Source organism: Eptatretus burgeri, chromosome 6 (assembly GCF_056783735.1).
Source record: "Eptatretus burgeri isolate ZD-2024b chromosome 6, Ebu_testis_v1, whole genome shotgun sequence".
NCBI classification, from domain to species: domain Eukaryota; kingdom Metazoa; phylum Chordata; class Myxini; order Myxiniformes; family Myxinidae; genus Eptatretus; species Eptatretus burgeri.
Window position 1 is genome coordinate 9,395,478 of NC_140966.1, and position 25,000 is coordinate 9,420,477.

At 33.1% G+C, this 25,000-nt stretch overlaps 2 protein-coding genes across 7 annotated transcripts in view; both read left to right on the forward strand.

Moving 5' to 3' along the window:
* The window catches only part of LOC147024217 (E3 ubiquitin ligase RNF157-like), a 226,821-nt gene that overhangs the window by 134,836 nt on the left and 66,985 nt on the right, over positions 1–25,000 (forward strand). The window lies entirely within an intron of this gene.
* On the forward strand, positions 2,491–5,900 carry LOC147024220 (uncharacterized). Its single transcript, XM_085883913.1, has 3 exons — positions 2,491–3,489; positions 3,587–3,781; positions 3,879–5,900. The coding sequence occupies exons 1-3, from the start codon at positions 3,397–3,399 to the stop codon at positions 4,407–4,409; spliced, it is 819 nt and encodes a 272-aa protein (XP_085740039.1). The 5' UTR covers positions 2,491–3,396; the 3' UTR covers positions 4,410–5,900.

Consider the following 25,000-nt stretch of genomic DNA (forward strand, 5'->3'; position numbering starts at 1 on the left):
TGGAATTATAGATAAAAGATAGATACTCTGGGTGCAAATCACCAAGCAACGTGTCCTGTCATTGGTAACCAAGGCGCCCTTTCCCCATTGGCCACGCCTATGCAGCAATGTGTCCTGTCATTGGTTTGGTAAATAAACGGCCATAACTTGGGAACCACTTGTCCGATTAATATCAAACCTTGAAAAGGCACATACTCAGGTCCCCAGCAATATACCTGGCAAGTTTCAATTAGATCGGACCAGTGGTTGTCGTGAAACAGCAGTCACAGACAGACAGACACACACACACACACACACACACACTGCTGGAATTATAGATAGATGATAAGGTAAATGGAAGCAGTCACATCATCATCAGCCTGTTTTTGGACCATTACATTATGAAGGCCTCCCTTAACTCATGTCAGGGTACTGGCACACTGATTACCACACTTGCTAAGTTTGGGTTGGTGAAAGTGTTTGGGCAGGAATTTGTGATTTGATTTATAACTTGCTTACTCTTTGTGAAAGACACCGTGGGATCGTTAACGTCCACTAACGACCAGTGCTGGCAGACGGGTCCTCAGGCTCAACGTCTATCCGAGGGACGGCACACACATTGATGACTTGCCCTGCAAGTGAAATACTGGAGTGACAGTTAATAGTTGGGTCAAGATTCATGCCCAGGTTAAGCAGATGGAGTTCAAAGGCGAGTGTGCATTCCTATAAGCTATCCTGCCAGCCCCTCCTACTCTATATGTACTGTACATGTAAATTTGAAGTGCAGAGCGTGTTGTTGCCTCATTAATTATAATGTGGTGAAAGTTATTGTTTTGTACAATACGAAACAGCTCTATCGGAACAGCAGGTTTGATCTCACAAAGCAGAATCAGAAAAGAAAACTGCTGTTTAACTGCCCCACCCAACCCTCTTCCAAATTAACATCATTGTAGAGTTCAGAAAGCTTCTCACAATGAAGCTGCAGCTGGTATTTTCCATGTTATCTTATGAACCCGCTGTTTTGCATGGGAGCATGGACATATAGTATGACTGACATTCTTTTGGGAGGTTTGTCCAGTGCTGTTCAAGCTGTGCTTGCCAAGGCATTGCTATCACATCTGCTAAGCACCAAGTGCTGGTCTGAACCCATATCAGATTTAATGTCTTTCTGAACAACTTACATCTGGTTGGGTGGATCCCCATTGCCAAATTTAGAGCTTTTTGCTGCATATGTCATTTTGTTGCTGCTATTATTTTCTCTTGAAACATTTTTCTCCTCCTGTCTTTAATTTATTGTTGTTATTTGTACACTCTACTCATTTTTGGAATGCTTGTTTACCCCACAGCAGGGCAGTTGCTCAATCATAGACTGATGGCTACAGACATCAGCCTATGATTGAGCAACTACTTAATCTCAATTTAATTTTATATTTTGAACACTATAGAACACAAATGAGAGCGTGAATCGGAATACAAACCTGCAGTTTAGCAGTACTTTAGCTCTGAATTTGGCAAATTGTACGGAATCTCATCCCAAGTGTGCTTGCTTACAGAGGGGTAAGGTAATTATTTCAGTCTGTCTGCCTGGCAGTCAAACAAAATTGAAAATAATTCCGAACAGGAAACTTGCTGTTTTATGGACATCATAATGGACACAAGCAACAGGTAAGAATAACTAATTCAACGTGTGAAATAAGGTGGTGTGTAAAAAATGGTGCATTGACGGCGATAAACTTCCGAATTATTATTTTTGCTCCAGCCTTTAAAACCCTTATTATATCTTAATATATATATATATATATATATATATATATATATATATATATATATATATATATATATATATATATATGCATGCTATGACCGACTGTAATTATTTTTTATACATCGGATCAGAAAAGTACAATGCGTATAGAAATGAGGATTTTATTATCACAAAAAGCCTGGGGAGCGGATATGCAAGGACAGTTGGGGAGGTGGGGAAAATGTATTTTATGACATCTATATATTACTAAAACTCTCATCTTGTATGTATATATATATATATATATATATATATATATATAAATATATATATATATATATATATATATATATATATATATATACATATATATATATATATACATATATATATATATATACATATATACATATATACATATATATATATACATATATACATATATATATATATATACATATATACATATATACATATATATATATATATATATATATATATATATATATATATATACATATATACATATATATATATATATATATATATATATATATATACATATATACATATATATATACATATATATATATATATATATATATATATATATATATATATATATATATATATGTACGTAAGTAGGGTAAGAATACTGATTCTGGCTCACTTTTCCCCATGTAAATGAATGGGGATTTTCAGCGATTCATATTTTTTTCCCTAAAAATAAACCCCTTTTTATCCCAAGGTATATTTATTTGTCTCCCCTTTTAACTTGGAGGTTGAACCTCATTGAATTGAACACCTGGGGGTTGAACAGCTCACTCATTGAACCTATAAAGATTTGTTCATTCTCAAATTCCTTCAATAGTTTAATTTTCTTTGCACAATAATCCCCATCTAAAATATTGACAAACAAAACATTTGAATCTTTATATTTTTTAAGATACCCCATTTGTGCCATTACGAAATGATAAACTTCTCTTAATGCTCTTGTTTGACCACCTCCTGAGCCACAGGTTATTTTTTGTTAAACCCCGCCCACTTTTCTTTAAGCCCCGCCCACTTTTGTTAAGCCCCGCCCACTTTCCACAAGGTATTCAATAAGCCCCGCCCACTTTTCTTTAAGCCCCGCCCACTTTTGCTAAGCCCCGCCCACTTTTGCTAAGCTCCGCCCACTTTTCATAAGGTATTTTTTCTAAGCCACGCCCACTTTTCCTAAGCCCCGCCCACTTTTGCTAAGCTCCGCCCACTTTTCATGAGATATTTTTTCTAAGCCACGCCCACTTTTCCTAAGCCCCGCCCACTTTTGCTAAGCTCCGCCCACTTTTCATGAGGTATTTTTCTAAGCCACGCCCACTTTTCCTAAGCCCCGCCCACTTTTGCTAAGCTCCGCCCACTTTTCATAAGGTATTTTTTCTAAGCCACGCCCACTTTTCCTAAGCTCCGCCTACTTTTGCTAAGCCCCGCCCACTCTTACATCATTTCCAGTTCATCTCTGACTCACAAAGAAATCACTAGAAAATTACAGGATGTTATGGTTTTGAAAAATTTCCCAATGAAGGCTTGCCTAGGCTTGCCCAGGGAATTTCCAAAGGAAACCACACCCACCAGTCTTTCTCTATAAAAGCTTCAAACCCAGGCTCCATTTTAAACATTTGTTTTTGCTGGCAATGGTGTTCTGTGTGCTTGTCTCGAACTGTCTGTCTTCGATGGAACTAAACCTTCAAGTTGATGAACTGGATTCAAACCTCTTATCTATTGAGGTAAGATTTTTTATTTTCCTATTTTCAAACTTTGATTGAAGCATACTCATTTAATAATTAAATAACTTAATTAATACATTATTATTTTCTCTCACAGGAAATTGTGTCTGAAATACGAAATGAAAATACTGCTTTTGCTACAACTTGGGGGGAAATTGTTGGCTTGGTTGAAGACCTTATGAGCGACCAAGACCTTGAGTGGGATGACTTTGGTGTTCCTTGGAACTCTCTGTCTTGTATGGAACTAAACCTTCAAGTTGATGAACTGGATTCAAACCTCTTATCTATTGAGGTAAGATTTTTTATTTTCCTATTTTCAAACTTTGATTGAAGCATACTCATTTAATAATTAAATAACTTAATTAATACATTATTATTTTCTCTCACAGGAAATTGTGTCTGAAATACGAAATGAAAATACTGCTTTTGCTACAACTTGGGGCGAAATTGTTGGCTTGGTTGAAGACCTTATGAGCGACCAAGACCCACAGAACGAGTTCGTCCTTGATGACCCAACCAAAGAGTTATACCTTGGAGACCAGCAAAATCCTGAAAAAGAGTTTTACAGCAATAGTACTCATTGTGAGTTATCAAGACAATACCCACTGAACAAGTTATACCTTGATGAGCCAGAATACAAGTTTTACCTTGGAGACTCACAAATTTTGAAAAAATCAAGAAATGAGTTCTGCCTTGATGGTTTAAATAACTACCTTGGAGACTCAGGAAAAGGGTTCTGTCAAGATGGTTCTAAATATGGGGCCTACCTTGGAGACTCACAAATTTTGAAAAAATCAGTAAATGAGTTCTGCCTTGATGGTTTAAATAACTACCTTGGAGACTCAGGAAAAGGGTTCTGCCAAGATGGTTCTAAATATGGGGCCTACCTTGGAGACTCACAAATTTTGAAAAATCAGTAAATGAGTTCTGCCTTGATGGTTTAAATAACTACCTTGGAGACTCAGGAAAAGGGTTCTGCCAAGATGGTTCTAAATATGGGGCCTACCTTGGAGACTCACAAATTTTGAAAAAATCAGTAAATGAGTTCTGCCTTGATGGTTTATATAACTACCTTGGAGACTCAGGAAAAGGGTTCTGCCAAGATGGTTCTAAATATGGGTCCTACCTTGGAGACTCACAAATTTTGAAAAAATCAGTAAATGAGTTATCCTTAAGAGACTTTGTAAGTTGGTTTTACTTTGAATACTTGAAATGTGGGTTCTGGATTGATAACTCACAATGTGATACATATCTTGGAAACTCAACGGGAATGTGGTTATACCTTGAAGACTTGGAAAGTTGGGTTTATGTTGGACACTTGAAACTTTTTTGGGGGCTTTTATTTATTTATTTATTTATTTATTATTATTATTATTTTATTTATTTATATTTTGGAGACTTTTGGAGTTGCTATCACTCTTTGGGATCTAAACCTATCGATGTAGTTCTTTGTCGGATGGTGCTTGATGGGAGCAAGATCAAGAAAGTTCTGGGAAGAAAGTGCAGGCTTACTCCCCTTTCTACGTCATCAAACCTGAAAGCCTTAAAAGACAGAATTGGAAGAAGAGAAAAAAAAAAAAAAACGTAAAATATATATATATAGGTGGAAATCTCATTTTGAAAAAGACTGTGTTGGGTGAGGATTGAGTTGGGGTTGAGATTTTGAATGTGAGGGTTGGGGTTGAGATTTTGAATGTGAGGGTTGGGACACACACACACATACACATCAACAAACAAAAGTTAAGCCTTGACTATTCAGTTGAGGATTCTGTGTTTGGGGTTCACAGATCTAAGAACGTCCCCCTTGACACACATTATATACTGTTATACACCTCGGACTTGGCCCTCGAGTGTCCACAACGGTGTATAGTAGGAGGGAGTGAAGCGCCAACCTATTGCTCCCATTACACACACACACACACACACACACACACAAACAAAAGTTAAACCTTGACTATTCAGTTGAGGATTCTGTGTTTGGGGTTCACAGATCTAAGAACGTCCCCCTTGACACACATTATATACTGTAATACACCTCGGACTTGTCCCTCTAGTGTCCACAAAGGTGTATTATCTGCTTAGTTTTGTCTTTTGTAATTCCTGTGAATAAAATGAACCTAAAATCTCTTCCCCTTCCAAATCATATATTTTATCAGTCCAAGGAACTGTATCTATTACATCAACAATTTTAAAAAGTTCTTTCGTCCATCGTTCAGTAAAACCCTTTTCAAAATGAGATTTCCACCTATATATTCTTACGATATCACCAACTTTGAACTTAGGTTTTCTGACATTAATCTCTTTTTCATATTTTAATTTTGTAAATGTTTCTGATGGCTTCATATTCGTTGACGTGTGAATCGTGTCATTATACTTATCCACAATATCCTGAATAAAAGATAACCATTGTTGTGAACCGAGTTGTGTGAATTTTTTATATAGTCTCTCTTTTAAGGTACGATTAAAACGTTCAACAACAACTGCCTTCCCTTCATTAAAGGTACTGTATAATGTAATACTGTTATTTTTTAGAAAATTCATAAATGTCTTGTTATAAAACTCTCTACCCTCATCAGTCCACAATTTTTTAGGTTTTCTCTTACTTTTATTAAATATCTGTTGAAAAGCTAACATAAGAGTATTACCTGTTTTGTTTTTTAAAGGGACAACCCACGCATATCTACTCCTCAAATCAATAACGGTTAAAGCATACTTGTACCCCTTATCATTATTGAGTTCAATCAAATCAGCAGACCAGATATAATCAACTTCCTTGGAATAAACTTTCCTTCTCTGAAACTTTGTGAATATTGGTTTATGTAATTCATCAGCTAATTGCTCTTCAGTCTTAATGGCATCATTAGAGCCTATAAGTTTTTTGAATTTCCAAGTCCAAGTTTCAATTTAGCACTAATCATCTTCTTCACGATGAACCTATCAACTTTTTCTCTCAAGGTTGGATTTTGTATCAGAGACAAATTATACAACATTTCTCTATCGGCTTCATGCTTTTCTTCCAACGTTGTGGTATTCCCATAATCAATATCGTGTCTCATGCACACTTCATCAACTCGATTGATTGGTTCACTCCAGGATTTAGGATTGTCTGCCTCATCTAATCTTTTATCCAAGTTTGTGCCTGGACCACAGAAAGAATAACCTGGAAGATGTAATTCCCCTGGTATTCCAGTAGTTGTAAATTTACTTCCTGATAAAAACTTTTGTATATCTCCTCCGAGTTTGTGTTTGGAGATAAATTGATTTTTTTTTTGAACCACACACCGAACATATACCTTTTTGTATAACCCTGTTATTTTTACTTTTAATATATGAAATATTTTTAGTATTAGTTTTCTTTTTACATTTGAGACAATAACTCATTTATTTATGAGAAAAATTCCTGCAGAGTGCAAAAACCTTTTTAGTTTCCAACATGCACATTTGAATCTTAATTTTTAAAACATAAAGAATCCTTAGAAATGCCTTCACTCTCTCCTCCATTTATTTAAGAAAAAACTTGAATTAAAATGAATAGCTTGACGATGTCAATAGTCTTGAAGAAAATATTGCAAATAGACTTGTCAATTCTTTGTTTTCCTCCTCGGTGGGTTGAGTTATTTTCTGTAATACCACCAATCTTTTTTGAATCTCACTGGTTTCCATATTTTGATATTTATTCATTCTCTCTCTTTCCTCCCTCTCTCTCTTCTCCTTTTCCTCCTTCTCTTTCTTCTCCCTCTCTCTCTCTTCTCTCTTTCCTCCTTCTCTCTCTTCTCCTTTTCCTCCTTCTCTTTCTTCTCCCTCTCTCTCTTCTCTCTTTCCTCCTTCTCTCTCTCCTCCTTCTCCTTTTCCTCCTCTTCCCTCTCTTCTTCAACTCCTTCCTCATCCCTTACTATACTTGAATCGTTTACACCCCATAGAATATTATACATATATTCATCAGGATTTCTTGTTATTCCTGTATCCAAAATAATTTTTTTACAACAGGAAACCAATAAAATTTCTTTTGAATTTCTAAAAGAGCCTTACCTTTTCTTAACCTTATAATTTTTTCATTATTTAACATTCTAATTAAATCTAAAGTTGTCGGTTTATCAACATCAGCATAATGCCAATCTTTTATTGAAAATACCTCATTCTTATGTTGTAGAACATATTTATTAAAATACCAAATACCCTTTTCTTGAAGGTATGCTTGGACACAGAAATGATAATTTTCTTGAAGCCTTCTTGCTGTCATTTATGTATTAGAAATATATGTTAGAATAATATTATGGCACGAAACACCTCCCCATCTTCCCATAGTTAAATCATTTTGTATTTCCTTACTTATTATATATAATCCTGTTTTTTCTGTTTTCATGAGATAAACAAGGGCAAAACCATTATTATATTTACCCTTATTAAATTCTTTTATTTGTTGTTTACTAATCGTGGCTCCACAAAACTCATTCTCGATACCAAGTGGATAATATTCTTCCTTACGAGACTGATTTAATTGTTCCAGGTCTTCGAGGTTAATTTTAAATGACCAATTATACCCTAAATCATTCATATCATACCCCCATTGTTCTATTCTCATACAAACGATACGCCCATCTTTATAAAAATTTATTTTAATTCGAACTGTGAATTCTGTATGACCTGGAGATAATATCAACACTTCTGTATCTTTAGAATACACAGCCGTTTTATTTAAGTATATATATTGTGATAAATCGCTTAATCTCACCAAGTCATTCGCGTCAGTCGGGCTTGGATAATTTTTTAATTTATAAGCATTTTTCATGTTAATATTTTTGTTTATATTATATTTATGTCGTTCAGCCTGTGCCTTTGTGTAATAATTTGATAAATCAATATCCAGTTCTTGAGATACACCAAAGATAGAACCATCTTTACCAACATAAGTCATTTATATTAGATTAAAAATAATATCATAAAATTTTTTATTTTTGTTGAGTTGAAATAACACATATAGACATAATTGACCACAACACTTGGAATTTAATTCTTGGACTTGAAATGTTTGATAAACACCATTCTGTAAGAATTTTATGACTTCAACAGGTGGTGGAAGACCAAAACTATCAAAATAATATTTGTCTTGACTATTAAAAATACAAACCCAATGAGAACCGTTCCCATCATTATCTTCTAAGTTCATAATAATATTCTTTGTATGTTTCGACACATTTGTTAATTCATCTCTCATACAAATAACCACATTATGAATTTTTAATTTCTTACAATATTTGGCAAGTTGTAAATTTGATGTTGTATTCTTTCCAAATTCTTTCAACCACTCATCAATGCTCATTTATTTATTAGAAAGATATAATCCATTACCTCTTTTCGTTAATTTTACACCTGCTTGTGCTATAGAAGAAAGCATATCTCCAACTAACAATCTCGCTTTATCAGGCAGACCTTCAAGTTTTTCAGCAAAATCTACAATTACACCACTTCCACTAATTTGTTTCTCCAACTCTTTATTATGTCTTTCCAATTCTTTTTGAGCCTGGAGTTGAGCCTTCCTTTCGTTGGCAGTTTTGACCGCTGTTGAAATACCACCCGTCAATGCTCCAACCGCACTTAAACCAGCAAATAAAGGAATTAGAAATGGGAGAAATCCACTCGTCTCTCTTATTGAATATTTTTTCAACATTGGTTTTGTCATTTTAATTTTAAGTGAGCCAGTGTCATTCAAGATTTTAACCTGTTCTCTTGTGAGCAAAACATCAATTCTAACTGCTCCTTTTCTCTGAATTGTATTAACGTTAATCGTACAAGGCTTTTGATTTTGAACACAAGATGATAGTTTATGAAGATTGATTTGATTAACATATACCCCAGTTGGTACTTTGCCACTCATTTATTTAACAAAAAATTATGTGAGACTAATCATCACACCATTATCTGTATTAATCTGCAATTCTGTTTCTTCCAAAAGCAAACAATATGTATCAACTTCTTCACTCTCTCCTCTTTCAATGTATAGGGAAGTATCCACTCGATTAGACTTTATAGTTTCTTTTTGAGCGCTCAGGTCAAACGTATAGATTGTATACAAACTTTTAAATGCTGTCATATCCAAAATAGGTTCTTTATTTCCATTACTTTCACACACCTTTTGGTAAGACTTGTATGCTTCAGCAAAATCATTTTTTTCCCAATTAATTTCCAATCTATCTCGTGGATAAAATGTTCCATCTAGAGAAACGCGAAGTTGTTTCACCTTAGCATTATCACTCAATGCATTATTCTTATCAGTCGCAGTATCACCATCTGGCTTTTTAAAAATCATCCACAGATATCGTGGCTTTCCTTCCAGAACACCCAAATTCCACGTGTAAGTAGTTTGATTGAGTTTAACGTGTTGACATCTTCTTTTGAGGTATGATACACTGAGTGGTTTCTTTGAGTTAAGTCTTCGATTCAACATCTCTTCTGTTTTAAGATTAGGAGTATATTCACTGATATACCAACTCATCTCCTCAATTACAAATTTATTCTGATCACCAAAAGCATTACCAACACCAAAAAGCAATCTATTTTCATTATCATTCCTTTGTAGTTGAAATCTAATTTTAAGACCATACAGAACTTTATCATAATCACAAAATCCAAATATACCTTTAAGAGGAACTGCCACAGTAAAACTATTTTCTGCTTTTGTATCATCATTATACATTCCTTTCCTTTGAATATATCCAGGGTCTGTGTTTGTTCCCGTTGACATATCAGGAATAAAACCTTCGACAGACCCCTTTCCCATTCTATCACTGAATGTATAGAGTGTAAATTTCATCATTTCAGATACAGCAGAGACATAATCAACCGCTTCAACTTCTTGTGTTCCAATATACAATCGCACACTATCAAACATTTTCCAGAAGAAATCATTTACAAGTGTAGCGTTTGTGTTATTCCCAGCCTTAGTGAATTTAAATTTACACAACAAGAAACTTTCGGAGAGATTCAAATAGGTTTGTTGATTATTTATTTCAAAACTTTTTGTACCATTTGTATTCCAGTCTGTTCCAGTTATTGCATTTACCTTGAAGTAATCTTCTTTTTTAGTGGAGTTTGAGATAATAATAGTATCATCCAAATCATAGATACTATCAATTGCTTCCATACTTGTATTTATTTAGGAAAAAAGATGTTAAAACTTTTGAAACCCTGATCCAAGTATTTGAATTATTTTCTGTCATTCTTGGGGAGACAACTGAGTTTTACCTTTCTTAATTTCTTTTATTGCTTGTAATTTATGAGATTCTTTCTGAGCATCTTTTATACTCTTTACAGCACCTGCTACATTTCCCACAGCAGAAGCAGTTGAACCAATTAGGTCTTTATGTTTAAGAATAGTTGAACCAATACCCATGAGAGTATCAATTATCCCATCTCCTCTAAATTGATGTCCGACACCCCTTTGTCTCTTAGGTTTATAGTATCCTCTACCAAGATACATACCTTCACCCTTGTAGTACGGGGAAAGGAACATCCCATCCCCTGTAATTATTTTATATTTTCCCAACTCGTGCTTCCTCACAATAACCATCGTATTTATTTATTGAAAAACTTCACGTAGGTGAATTCTGATGGATATAACTTCTCCATTAAAAGAAATCACACGATTATCTTGGTCGGTTATCCTAAAATTTACTCTGTGTATGGTTTTTCCTGACACAGGTAGATAAACCAAATTTTTAGGCTCCATCTTGAATTTATAACCAATTGGGGTTGAGTATGCGCTGAATGAAAATATTGTATTTGTTTTTAATCCATCATTATAAGCACCATCAATCAAATCACAGTGAATTAACACCGAATTTATTCCTGAGGATATTTGAATGACATTATCACTGTAAAACGTCCCATTAGTTTCAATCTTTTTGAGGAGAAACCTAATAACTCTCTAAATGAATTATCAATTGTGAAATCAACCTTGTAGTTATTTTTAACTTTAATCGTTGATTTTGAAGTATGTTTTTGAATGTTTATAACAATATTTTTGGTTCATCACCCTGTTCTTTCATAAGACGAGCAATTTCGGAAGATATTTGAGAAATCTCGTATGCTCCGGGTGAGACTGTTATCGTTTTGTATCCACTTCCCGGATTATAACTAAACTTGTCATTTTTCTCGGTTATATTAAATAAGGTATTATAAGTCTCCATGGACAATAAAGATGCCTCATATTCTTTTGTTGTGTCAAGTTGTAGTGGGTATGGGAATGAAGATGTGTGGTCGCTTGTTGTGAAATTAAAACTCAGGATTGTGCTTCTCATCTTATTTAATATGAGATAAAATGTCTTTATATTGAGATTTATTAATTATTTTCATGTTCATCAACTGGTCTAAAATGGCTGATGCTTCATTAAAACAATTGTTATTTCCAGCCTTCTTACTGCCGAACAACAATAACAGTCTATTAACTAATTGCGATGGGTCATTTGGAAGAAAACTAATACCTGAACCAAGGATACTTAAAGCCTGAATAATGTGTTTCTCCTTCTCATTCTTCCTACTTTTACCAGAAAGAATAACCTTATAATTTAGAGTGTTCAGCAAATCAATATATACTCTATCATCATTATTTTCCATATCCAATGGTTTATCAATATACTTTGATTCATCCCTCACAGTTGAACCTTGTCTTCCATCTTTTGTGAGAAGAAACATTAATCTCGGAGTTAGTTTAACAGGGGGTTGAGCAGAACTTAAGAACCTTAATTCATCATTAAATATCAATACCTTTTCTTGAACAAGATGAAATATTGCTGGTTGTTCTGTTGGAATGAGTCCTGCTTTGGTTTTTGAATCCGCTGAATATTCATTGTTTTGAACAGCATTCACAATATAATCAGGGGTTGATTAATCTCTTTCAGTTGTTGAAATAAACCTTCATCATCATATTCTAATTCTCCTAAATGCTCTAATTCTTCCTCCGTCATTTGACTGAAATCTTTTAACATTTGAAGCTTTCTAGGAGTATATTCTACTGTGGGAACTGTGGAAACATCTTTCATTTTTTCTTGGGAAGTTTTTAAAAGTGGTTTAAAAAATTTCTCTTGTTTTTTTTCAAATGCTTCTTCGCCCGTTAGTTTCTGTCTGCGTTTCTTCTTTATGTCTTCCTGTTGTTTTACAACTTTTGAAACCAACTCTTGATGTTCCTTAAATCTTCTTGCTCTTTCTTTTGTATCCATTTATTTATTGTAAAATATCATTTAATGAATTGTAAAGATCAACAGGGAAATTTTCCTTTTCTTCATCATTCAAGTAGATGTGTTCAAATAAATCCTTTTCTTTAAATATTTCATCAAATTCTTTATTAACATTAATGCGAGTTGTAATTTCTTCTTCACTAATCCTTGCATCTCTGCTTTTCATACGTTTGTGTTGAGTTTCTTCATCAACATCAAAACCGAATGATAAAATCTTCACTCCGCTCAGATATTTAATAATTTGTCTCGTTCCTTCTGGATTAGTTTCTAATATCCCAACACCACCAGATTTTAGTTTCTTTAACTCACTCTTACAATGTGAATATTTTGTTGTACCAAGAGAAACCTCCTCAAATATTTGTCCTTCATTCCTCAATCGCATATGTTCCTCCACTGAAATATAGTGATAATCTTCACCTTTTACTTCTCCAGGTCTTATTGCTCTAGTTGTTGTTGATACAATGCGTATCACGGGGTGTTTTTAAGTAAATTTACAATATTCTCATTTGTACTACACAAGAACCTTGATTTATGAAAGTTTTTTCCAGAAGCAGATTTACCCACAAGATTTATAATAATAGTTGTCATTTATATATGTAATTGTTTATAAAACAAAAAATATATCCCTTAATATCTCATCTTGTTTCACAACAATATATTTATATTTTTCAGTCGTGTGCTTCATATAATCCTCAAATTTCTTTTTACTACATAATGTAGAACAATTATCTCTCCAAAAATTATTGATATCTATTGAATTTAACTTGAATAAAATAAAAGTATTAGCATTGTTTCTGATGGAACGACGAGGAAGTTGAAAGTACGATTGACTAAGATAAATACAATTACAAGAAGAATGTCTCCCTCTTGTGTAGTAGCTGTCCATTACCGTTTGGTTTCTCTCATTAACACAATCATCAAAGATAACGAGGTTCTTTTTTGATTTATCCAAATCTTGGGGAGACGGTATATCATCCGTATTATCACTAAGAATACAAGTTATAAGATTTGATTTCTTTTTACATCTCTGTGTATCACAAAATAGTTGAATTATATCTTCAATGTTATAATCATTTAGGTTTTTTTGACGTTTAAATAAACCTATTATATCTTCTTTTTGAAGACCAGCATTAAAACCTTGTGAGAGTAGTTGATACTCTGGTTGAAAACTCGACTTTGTGAAAATTATTAAATTATCATAATCTAAAAAGTTGGGAGTGAGGAGCATTTTTAAAAGTAAGCAGGTTTTTCCACATCCACTTGAACCAACTATGAGACATCTTAATGAATTTGGGAGATTTTTATGGTTGTTAAATTTTATCTTATTTTCCCAAATAGGTAAAAAATCATTCATTTATATATTTGAAAAACAGGTTATTTAATTTATTATTGGCTTTTTTAGAAACTCTATATTTTATCCTAAGTTCAGGTTTAATTTCAAGATAATCCATTATTTTATTTATACAATATCTTGTGTTGATATTTCCCTGAAAATTACATCCATGAATAATATACAACAACAATCCTTTGAACATTTCTCTTATACGTTCAGTTTCTTCCCTTGTAAGGAAAGGTGTGTTATCATCCTCATACTTTACATTCATTTCTCTAATCAATCTTGTAAAGTAATTCATTTTTGGTGTAAATCTAAAAGAATTATTTTCCTTTTTATATTTTTTATTATCATTAATTAGAAGATAATCACAGAATATACATTGTTTATAGGCTTTTGACTCTGTGTTTAATCCCCGTCTTTCACACGCAGGACAATTCTCAAATTTGTCATATGGAGAATCAGGAAAGTCTAGCATATTTATAAAGTAAAACTTTACTTAAACTGAAATTCATCTATACTTTCAGTTGTATATTACCATCGATATCGATATACTTTTTTCATTATCAGATTCAACGACAACATTTTTTATATTAAAGGTAATTTTAAAATTATCGTTAACTACTATTGAACGAAATGTCATTTCACCTGATATATTAACATCCTTTATTTCATCAAGATTTACATCTTTAGGGTTGTTGAAAAAAATACAAATTTCTCCTTGCATATTACAGATGGTCTTATCTTTTCTTTCTAAAGCTTCATCCATAAGGTTTTTGTTCTTTGATACTTTTTCTTGTTTCATTGCTTTTTCTAGTTTTGAATATATTACTAGAAGGAGAGGAGAAACTTTTGTTAGAGATACTTTAATTGATGTTCTACCAGGTATACTAAAAGCCCTTCCACTGAAGGAAATTGAAGAACTCATATTATTTACCATAATAGTTTTTATCCAATAGTTGTTATATTTATCTTTGTTCAATTTTACATCCTTGACATATTTCTCAGTATCTTTAACAGATGAAGAGATTGATTGAAACTTGTCTTTTGTGTCTTGAAACATTGTATTTATTAAGTGAAAAAGTTGGAGGATAAAATGTTTTTAAGCACAGATTCACCTATAAATTAAACGAAATTTTCATCAAGAAAATTTTAGTTTAAGCAAAGTTTTATTCTATAAATATGGTGAATACAACGTACTGCGATGTTTGTAATCACGAATATAAACATTATAGAAAACACCTCCGAACCAACAAACACACATTTAATCTATTTCATCAAATATCTCCTCTTGAGTTGGAAAGAAAACATTGTGATATCTGTTCAAAGGATGTTTTGAAGAGTAGTTATAATCAACATCTTCAATCACAAAAACACAAGAAAAATGAGTTTAAAGTAAAGGGAGACTATTATATTAAAAACACTGATGAGGCATTTAAAGGGCATATAAAAATAAGGATTTTTCAATTTGGAGAACCCGGTCCATCATCAATAGCTGAATCAATTGAAATAGTGAAACCCGATGTTGAAAAATTTATTAAAAAGACATTAAAAGAAATGAAAACTTTAAAGTTTTATATGGGAGTGAAAATGAATATGAAAAGACAAGATGAAGAACAAACTCCTTATATGAGAACAGATCTTCATTTTATAACATCATTTCAAGATTTTTTGAATAGTGGGGTTTATGAAGAACTATCAAGACAAGAGGAGGATGTTGATAATACAGTGGTAGGAAGTGGATTCAATATTAAAAAAATCATCTTTTTAGATATACACATTCTAAAATCAAACCCTCTTAAAGCTTCTTCTTATATTGAATTACCAAAAGAAATAAAACTAAAGAAGGCAGTTGTTAATATTAAGAACAATGATAATAAATGTTTTCTCTGGTCTGTTCTTGCTCACTTACATCCACCAAAATGTAATTCAGAAAGAGTAAAACAATATATGAAATATGAGAATACCTTGGACATTAAAGATTTTAAATTCCCAATGCCATTAACAGATATTCCTAAATTTGAGAAAAAGAATAATCTTTCTATTAATGTATATGGATTAACGGATACAAACAAAGTTCAAATATTAAAAATTTCAAACAACTATAAAAATGAAGAAACACACATTGACCTTTTATATTTTAGTGTTGGAAAGAATTCACATTACACATACATCAATAATTTATCAAGATTAATCTCTTCTCAGGTATTCAGAACAGCAAACAAAATATATCCTTGTAAGCGATGTCTTAATTCATTTCATACAAAAGAACGATTAGAACAACATTCAAAATATTGTAGTAATCATAAATCAGCTGTAATTACAATGCCTAAACCTGGTGAAAAGATTTATTTTGAAGATTATAATAAATCTATCATGTACCCATTTGTGATATACGCTGATTTTGAATGTATCCTTAAAAAGATAAATACTGCTTCTCCTAATCCAAAAGAACCATATACAAATAAATATCAAAAACATATTCCTTGTGGTTTCTGTTATTATATCAAATCATCTGTTGGAGAAAAGTATAACAAACTTGAACATTATCGTGGAAAAAATGCTTCACAAGAGTTTGTAAAACGATTAGAAAAGGATTGTATAAGACTCACTAAATTAATGAAAGAAACAAATGAACCGATGAAATTAACCAAAGAAGAAAAATTAGAATTTAGAATGAACAATATCTGTCATATTTGTGAGGGGGAAATTAAGGAGTCTAAAGTTAGAGACCATTGTCATCTTACTGGTAAATATAGAGGTCCCGCTCATTCCTGTTGTAATCTTAATTATAAATTACCTTCTTTTATTCCAGTCTTTCTTCACAACAGCGCCAACTATGATACACATCTATTTATAAATGAACTTTCAAAAACACCAGGGAATATTTCTGCTATAACAAACACAAGTCAAAAGTATATTTCATTTTCAAAAATGATATTCACAAAACCTTTAACTCGTATTAGGTTTTTAGATTCTTACAAGTTTATGGGAACACCACTAGCCTACCTCGCATCAAATCTAAGCTCCACGGACTCTTTTCCAAATCTTAATTCATTCTTTCCAAAAGAGGAAATTCTCACTAAAGAGGAAATTCAGATTAAAGAGAGAATTCAAAGTAAAGAGGAAACTCTAATTAATGAAGAAATTCTAACTGAAGATGAAATTCTAATTATAAAGAAAATTCGAACTAAAGAGGAAATTCAGATTAAAGATGAAATTCTGATTAAAGAAGGAATTCTTACGAGAGAGGAAATTCAAACAAGGAATGAAATTCAAAGTAAAGAGAAAATTCTTACAAGTAAGGGAATTTATCCTTATGATTATATGGATTCATTTATGAGATTTAAAGAAACACAACTTCCTTCAAAAGAAAGTTTCTATAATAACCTTTATGAAGAAGAGATAAGTGATAAGGAATATAAACACGCACAAGAAATATGGAAAATATTTAAGATAAAGAACCTTGGAGAATATCATGATTTATATCTAAAAACAGATGTTTTATTGTTAGCTGATGTGTTTGAGGCTTTTAGAACACTCTGTCATAATAAAAATTGTTATGGATTAGACCCTGCCCACTATTTCACAGCTCCTGGTTTAGCTTGGAGTGCAATGTTGAAAATGACAAAACAAGATATAGATTTAATCAGTGATGTTGATATGCTTTTGATGATTGAGAAGTCCAAGAGAGGTGGAATATCACAAGTATGTTCAAAAAGATATGCGAAAGCAAATAATAAATATCTCCCAAATTATGATAGTGAAAAAGATAGTAATTATTTGATGTATTTTGATGCTAATAATTTGTATGGATGGGCAATGTCTCAATCTCTGCCTTATGGTAAATTAGAGTGGGTGGAAGAAAAGGATTATGAAAAGGCTTTGATGAATATTGTTATTTCTTCTCAAGAGGAATTGAATGACGAAGAAGAAGGTTATTATTTTGAAGTTGATTTGAGGTACCCGAGTGATCTTCATAATAAGCATAAAGATCTTCCTTTTGCATGTGAGAAAGAAACTCCAAAGAAAGAATGGTTAAGTGATTATCATAAAAGTTTTAATATTAAAGGTAAATCAACAGAAAAGTTATTAACAACATTCTATGATAAAGAGGGATATGTTTTGCATCAGAGAAGCTTAAAACAGTTTTTGAGAGAAGGATTGAGAGTAGCTAAAATTCATAGAGTTTTAAAATTTAAACAAAGTCCTTGGGTGAAAAAGTATATTCAATTTAATACAGATATGAGAGCAAATACAAAAGTAAAATTTGAAGGGGACTTTTATAAATTAATGAATAATGCTGTATTTGGAAAGACTATGGAAAATGTTAGAAACAGGCAAAACATTAGATTCGCAACATCTTGGAAAGAAGCTTCGAGATTGATAAATAAACCAAGTTTTGAGAGAGAAGAGGTTTTTTCAGAGAACTTTTCTGCAATTCATATGAAAAAGGAAAGTATTGTAATGGATAAACCAATTTATATTGGAACAGCAGTTCTTGATTTATCAAAGATATTGATGTATGATTATTTGTATAATGACTTAAAGAAAGAGTATGGCGAAAATGTTTCATTGTTGTATATGGACACTGATAGTTTTATCCTAGATATAAAAACTGATGATGTTTATGAAGATATGAAGAAAAATATTGGAGTATATGATACAAGTAATTTCAGCAAGAAGAGTGAGTTATTTTCCAAAAAGAATGAAAAGGTTATTGGTAAGTTTAAGGATGAGTTGGGTGGAAAAGTAATGAGTGAGTTTATTGGATTGAGAGCAAAGGCATATGCTTATAAGTATGGTGAACAGATTGATAAGAGGTTAAAGGGAATAAAGAAATATGTAATAAAGAAATCAATAACTTTTAGAAATTATTATAATTGTTTGATGAATAAGAAAGAAGAATATAGGAAAATGAATACAATAAGAAGTTATAAACATAACATATATAGTGAAGAAGTAAATAAAAAGGCATTAGGAGCCTTTTATGATAAGAGATTTATTTTAGATAATGGAATAGATTGTGTTCCATATGGATATTGTATGATAGAGTGTATAAAATAGATTATGTTTTAACGATGGGAAGATGGGTTAGGGTTTTTTAAGGGCTACCGCCGCGTTTTTCACAATATATAAATGGTTAAACCAAGTATTAATCAAACTAAAGAGTGGAGAAAATCTCAGTCTTGGTATATAAATGGAAAACATAATGAATGTGAAAAATATCAAATAAGTCTTATTGAAAAAATAACTAAAACAAAGGTAAATAAAACAAATAAGCGAATTAATTTAAAAACTAGTAAGTTAGAGGATGTAAAGAAAAAAATGAATATCCTTGAATGGACTGAAAACTTTGATGGTTATCAATTGAACAATGAAAAAACAATTTACTATAATCTCAAAATGATATGTGGCTCAGGAGGTGGCCAGATGAGAGCATTAAGAGAAGTTTATCATTTCGTAATGGCACAAATGGGGTATCTTAAAAAATATAAAGATTCAAATGTTTTGTTTGTCAATATTTTAGATGGGGATTATTGTGCAAAGAAAATTAAACTATTGAAGGAATTTGAGAATGAACAAATCTTTATAGGTTCAATGAGTGAGCTGTTCAACCCCCAGGTGTTCAATTCAATGAGGTTCAACCTCCAAGTTAAAAGGGGAGACAAATAAATATACCTTGGGATAAAAAGGGGGTTTATTTTTAGGGAAAAAAATATGAATCGCTGAAAATCCCCCATTCATTTACATGGGGAAAAGTGAGCCAGAATCAGTATTCTTACCCTACTTACGTATGTTCCCAAAATACAGTCAAAACAATACAGGATAGCGCAAAAATTTTAGGGCCACCTTACTCACCATTCTCCTGCGGTGTGCAGTATCAAGTTTCATTCAAATCGGGCAAAGAAAAAAATTATTAAAACAATCAATTACCGATTCAGTCAAGTACTCTTCGAGAGAATTTGATCAATGCAAACAAGCTCAGCGGTATAGTTCGCTGGAGCTATCTTTTATTTTTCTTGAAATGATTTTTTTCATCATCCACTGTCACAACGGGAACCCAATGGGTTCACGGGTCGTCTCGTAGCTAATAATCCTCCCTGTCATCAGCAGAGGTCAGTAAACCACTTGCACTGCGTTATGTGTACAGGTGAAAATTGGAAGTTGTCTCAACCCTCCTCCCGCAGGGGGTTTTCATTATGCCCATGTCCTGACACTGAGTACAATACCAATACATACGCAAAATTTGGTGGAGATCAGCCCAGCCTTTTTTTTTTGTTCTATGATTTTCAGACGTACAACACACATACATGTATCCACATAATTACCTTGTTTCATACAGTATAATTACAAGGGAGGGGAATGAGAATGAAGATGGGGATTGAGAAGAACAAGAGGAGGCAGAAGAAATTGAAATACAGACAGACCATACTGTATCATCCAAACAATTAAAATAAATGTGGATAACCAAACATTTATAAGGCTTAAAAATATCGTGATGGACACACTCACATTTTACAATGACTTAAGGAACATTGACAAGAAGCAGACAGAGTGTCTATGATTGATGTAACTTCAACCTGTGGAGAACCATTGTCCACTTGCATCCATTGTCTTTTTGTCTGTTTGTCGATTAGAAATTCTCTTCCAATAACATTACTTTCTGCAAAAACAAAACAAAGCATACAAACAAGTGCCAAGATCAGATATGACCAACATTTGTCACCAAGTAACCTTCAACAAACATTATGTCAAAAATCCTGTTGAAAGCCACCCAGTGACTGAAATGTTGGGCACGTGCCTTGTCATTAGAAAAATTGGGCTTGGTTGATAGTACCTGCTGCCATGTTGCATAATCTGTACACAGTGTCCTCCAAACTGCACTCATCTTTTCTTTCAAATCTATGACTACTAATACTACTGCTTTAGTGACCCAAATGAATCCCACCTTCTTCTGGGGTCAGCTGCATGCTTTTCCCCTCTCCAAACCCATATATTCTGATGATCCCCACTCTGCACCCCCACCTCTAACACATCTCTCTCCAACTCCTCCATCCACTTTCACTTTGGTCTGCTCATTCTCCTGCCAACTGCATCCATGTCAAGGGCCTGCTTGGCAACATCCCCCTCCTCCCTCCTGAGCACATGGCCCAACCGATGCACACATAAAGGCACCACGAGTTACTGAAGTCCCTCCTTAGCCACCAGGCAAATGATTTGGTGCCTGGTAAGACAACATGCACAAAATTATCTGCAATCAACATTCCCCAAGATAACACTCTTCTTGGTCACTCATTCAACACAAAAATCACCACCAGACACAGAAAAAGCTTAAGAGTTGACCCTTGATGTAAATCCACTTTTATCTCAAATGATACTTGAGATGTATCAGTTGTTTATGCTGATGCATGCATATGTGGGTGCACCGGGGCATGGTGAAGGCGAGTCATGTGACCCGCCCATGTTCCGATGCTGTGCTGTGCTGCACTGTGCCCGTGTCTGGATTAAACCTGTTGTTCCCACTTCAGAGTCTTAATCCCTGTCTATTGAGTACATTACAATACTGATTAACCACGGCTAGGTCTGACGGATATCTTATCCTCGTCATACATCGCCGTAACTATCTTTATCAGTCTTTCCAACACCCCTTTCTTCCTCAGACACGAAAACACCACTTCCGTAGGACCTGATCACATACTTTTTCCAGATCGATAAACCCTTTCCAAAAAATGCCAATCTCTAATTTATGGTGAAGATAGCATCTGGTGTCCCTCTACCTCACGTAAGCCAAAACTGTATCCCATTACTTATCACCAACTATGATGGTCTATTATTCACTTCCTTTTCCAATCATTTCAACACTTGCTACATCAGTGGTTGATACAAATGTATTTCACATCATGTCCCCTTTGTTTCTTGGACAAACACAGAAGTTATGCCTGGTGTTGGCTCAGTGGTTAGGGTGGCGGCTTGGGATCCGAGGGTCCTGAGTTCAAGCCTCGTTGCCCGCTGAATTAATTCACCAGGGGGTTGACTCAGCCTGCCATCCTTCCGAGGTCGGCAAAATGAGTACCAGCTTGCTGGGATGACCGAGTCATTCAAGTATCCTGCGTCAGAGTGGCGACCTGTCCAGGATTGTGCCCAATAGCCAAGGAGACTGCTTCGGCAGCACCAACGCTCTGTACAGAGTATGGTCCCAATGGACAATGGACACAGAAGTTTGATTTGGTTATGTTTGCTGAAATTATTGTGGTGATGAAATACGACTACTATGTTTGATTACAATTACATATGACATCGAGATTTACTTTTCATGTTGTTTTTTTTGTTTGTTTCTTTTTAGATCCTCATGGAGGATTTCTAAGTCTTACTCACCTTGTTGTTCTTCATCTTCTTCTTGTGGACTTTTTTGTTTCACAGCCTACAGTTTTCATCGAAACTTCCTGAAACTTGGCATGTTTATGTAAAAATACCCTGCACAGACAGTAACCATCTCCAATTTTGAAAATTCCTCTTTGAAAAAAAGTTATGACATCACAATATCTCCGCTAATGGAAATCGCCGAAAAAATTATCTCCGAAACTACGCAAGAATTTTGAATTCTGTTTGTGGGAATCGAACAGAGCATTAGCAGAGATGAATTACTGCACATACGATACATCACAATGACGTCAGTAGGGTGAATATACTGATTCTGGCTCACTTTTCCCCATGTAAATGAATGGGGGATTTTCAGCGATTCATATTTTTTCCCCTAAAAAGTAAACCCCCTTTTTATCCCAAGGTGTATTTATTTGTCTCCCCTTTTAACATGGGGACACTTTTTTTCAAATAACCAATTCAATAAGATAAAGATTTGTTCAAGTAGTAAAGTAGTAATGTGATTTGTTAAAGGTGATTCTAAAGAAATATCTGAAACATGTAAGCCTCGGGACACTCATTTTCAAATAACCAATGCATATTGTTTAGCTCACTCATTGAACCTATAAAGATTTGTTCATTCTCAAATTCCTTCAATAGTTTAATTTTCTTTGCACAATAATCCCCATCTAAAATATTTAAAAATAAAACATTTGAATCTTTATATTTTTTAAGATACCCCTTTTGTGCCATGATGAAATGATAAACTTCTCTTAATGCTCTTGTTTGACCACCTCCTGAGCCACATATCATTTTGAGATTATAGTAAATTGTTTTTTCATTGTTAAATTGATAACCAATTGAACAATTTTCATTGTTCAATTGATAACCATCAAAGTTTTCAGTCCATTCAAGGATATTTATTTTTTTTCTTTACATCCTCTAACTTACTAGTTTTTAAATTGATTCGCTTATTTGTTTTATTTACCTTTGTTTTAGTTATTTTTTTTCAATAAGACTTATTTGATAATTTTCACATTCATTATGTTTTCCATTTATATACCAAGACTGAGATTTTCTCCACTCTTTCGTTTGATTAATACTTGGTTTGACCATTCATATATTGTGAAAAATAACACGGCGGTAGCCCTTAAAAACCCTAACCCATCTTCCCATCATTAAAACACAATCTATTTTACACACTCTATCATACAATATCCATATGGAACACAATCTATTCCATTATCTAAAATAAATCTCTTATCGTCAAATGCTCCTAATGCCTTTTTATTTACTTCTTCACTATATATGTTATGTTTATAACTTCTTATTGTATTCATTTTCCTATATTCTTCTTTCTTATTCATCAAACAATGATAATAATTTCTAAAAGTTATTGATTTCTTTATTACATATTTCTTTATTCCCTTTAACCTCTTATCAATCTGATCACCATACTTATAAGCATATGCCTTTGCTCTCAATCCAATAAACTCACTCATTACTTTTCCACCCAACTCATCCTTAAACTTACCAATAACCTTTTCATTCTTTTTGGAAAATAACTCGCTCTTCTTGCTAAAATTACTTGTATCATATACTCCAATATTTTTCTTCATATCTTTATAAACATCATCAGTTTTTATATCGAGGATAAAACTATCAGTGTACATGTACAACAATGAAACATTTTCACCATACTCTTTCTTTAAGCCATTATACAAATAATCACATCAATATCTTTGATAAATCAAGAACTGCTGTTCCAATATAAATTGGTTTATCCATTACAATACTTTCCTTTTCCATATGAATAGCAGAAAAGTTCTCTGAAAAAAACCTCTTCTCTCTTAAAACTTGGTTTATTTATCAATCTCGAAGCTTCTTTCAAAGATGTTGCAAATCTAATATTTTGCCTGTTTCTAACATTCTCCATTGTCTTTCCAAAGACAGCATTATTCATCAATTTATAGAAATCCCCTTCAAATTTTACTTTTGTATTTGTTCTCATATCCGTATTGAATTTAATATACTTTTTCATCCAAGGACTTTGTTTAAATTTTAAAACTCTATGAATTTTAGCTCCTCTCAATCCTTCTCTCAAAAACTGTTTCAAGCTTCTCTGATGCAAAACATATCCCTCTTTGTCATAGAATGTTGTTCATAACTTTTCTGTTGATTTGCCTTTAATATTAAAACTTTTATGATAATCACTTAACCATTCTTTCTTTGGGGTTTCTTTCTCGCATGCAAAAGGAAGGTCTTTATGCTTATTATGAAGATCACTCGGGTACCTCAAATCAACTTCAAAATAATAACCTTCTTCTTCCTCATTCAATTCCTCTTGAGAAGAAATAACAATATTCATCAAAGCCTTTTCATAATCCTTTTCTTCCACCCACTCTAATTTACCATAAGGCAGAGATTGAGACATTGCCCATCCATACAAATTATTAGCATCAAAATACATCAAATAATTACTATCTTTTTCATTATCATAATTTGGAAGATATTTATTATTTGCTTTAGCATATCTTTTTGAACATACTTGTGATATTCCACCTCTCTTAGACTTCTCAAT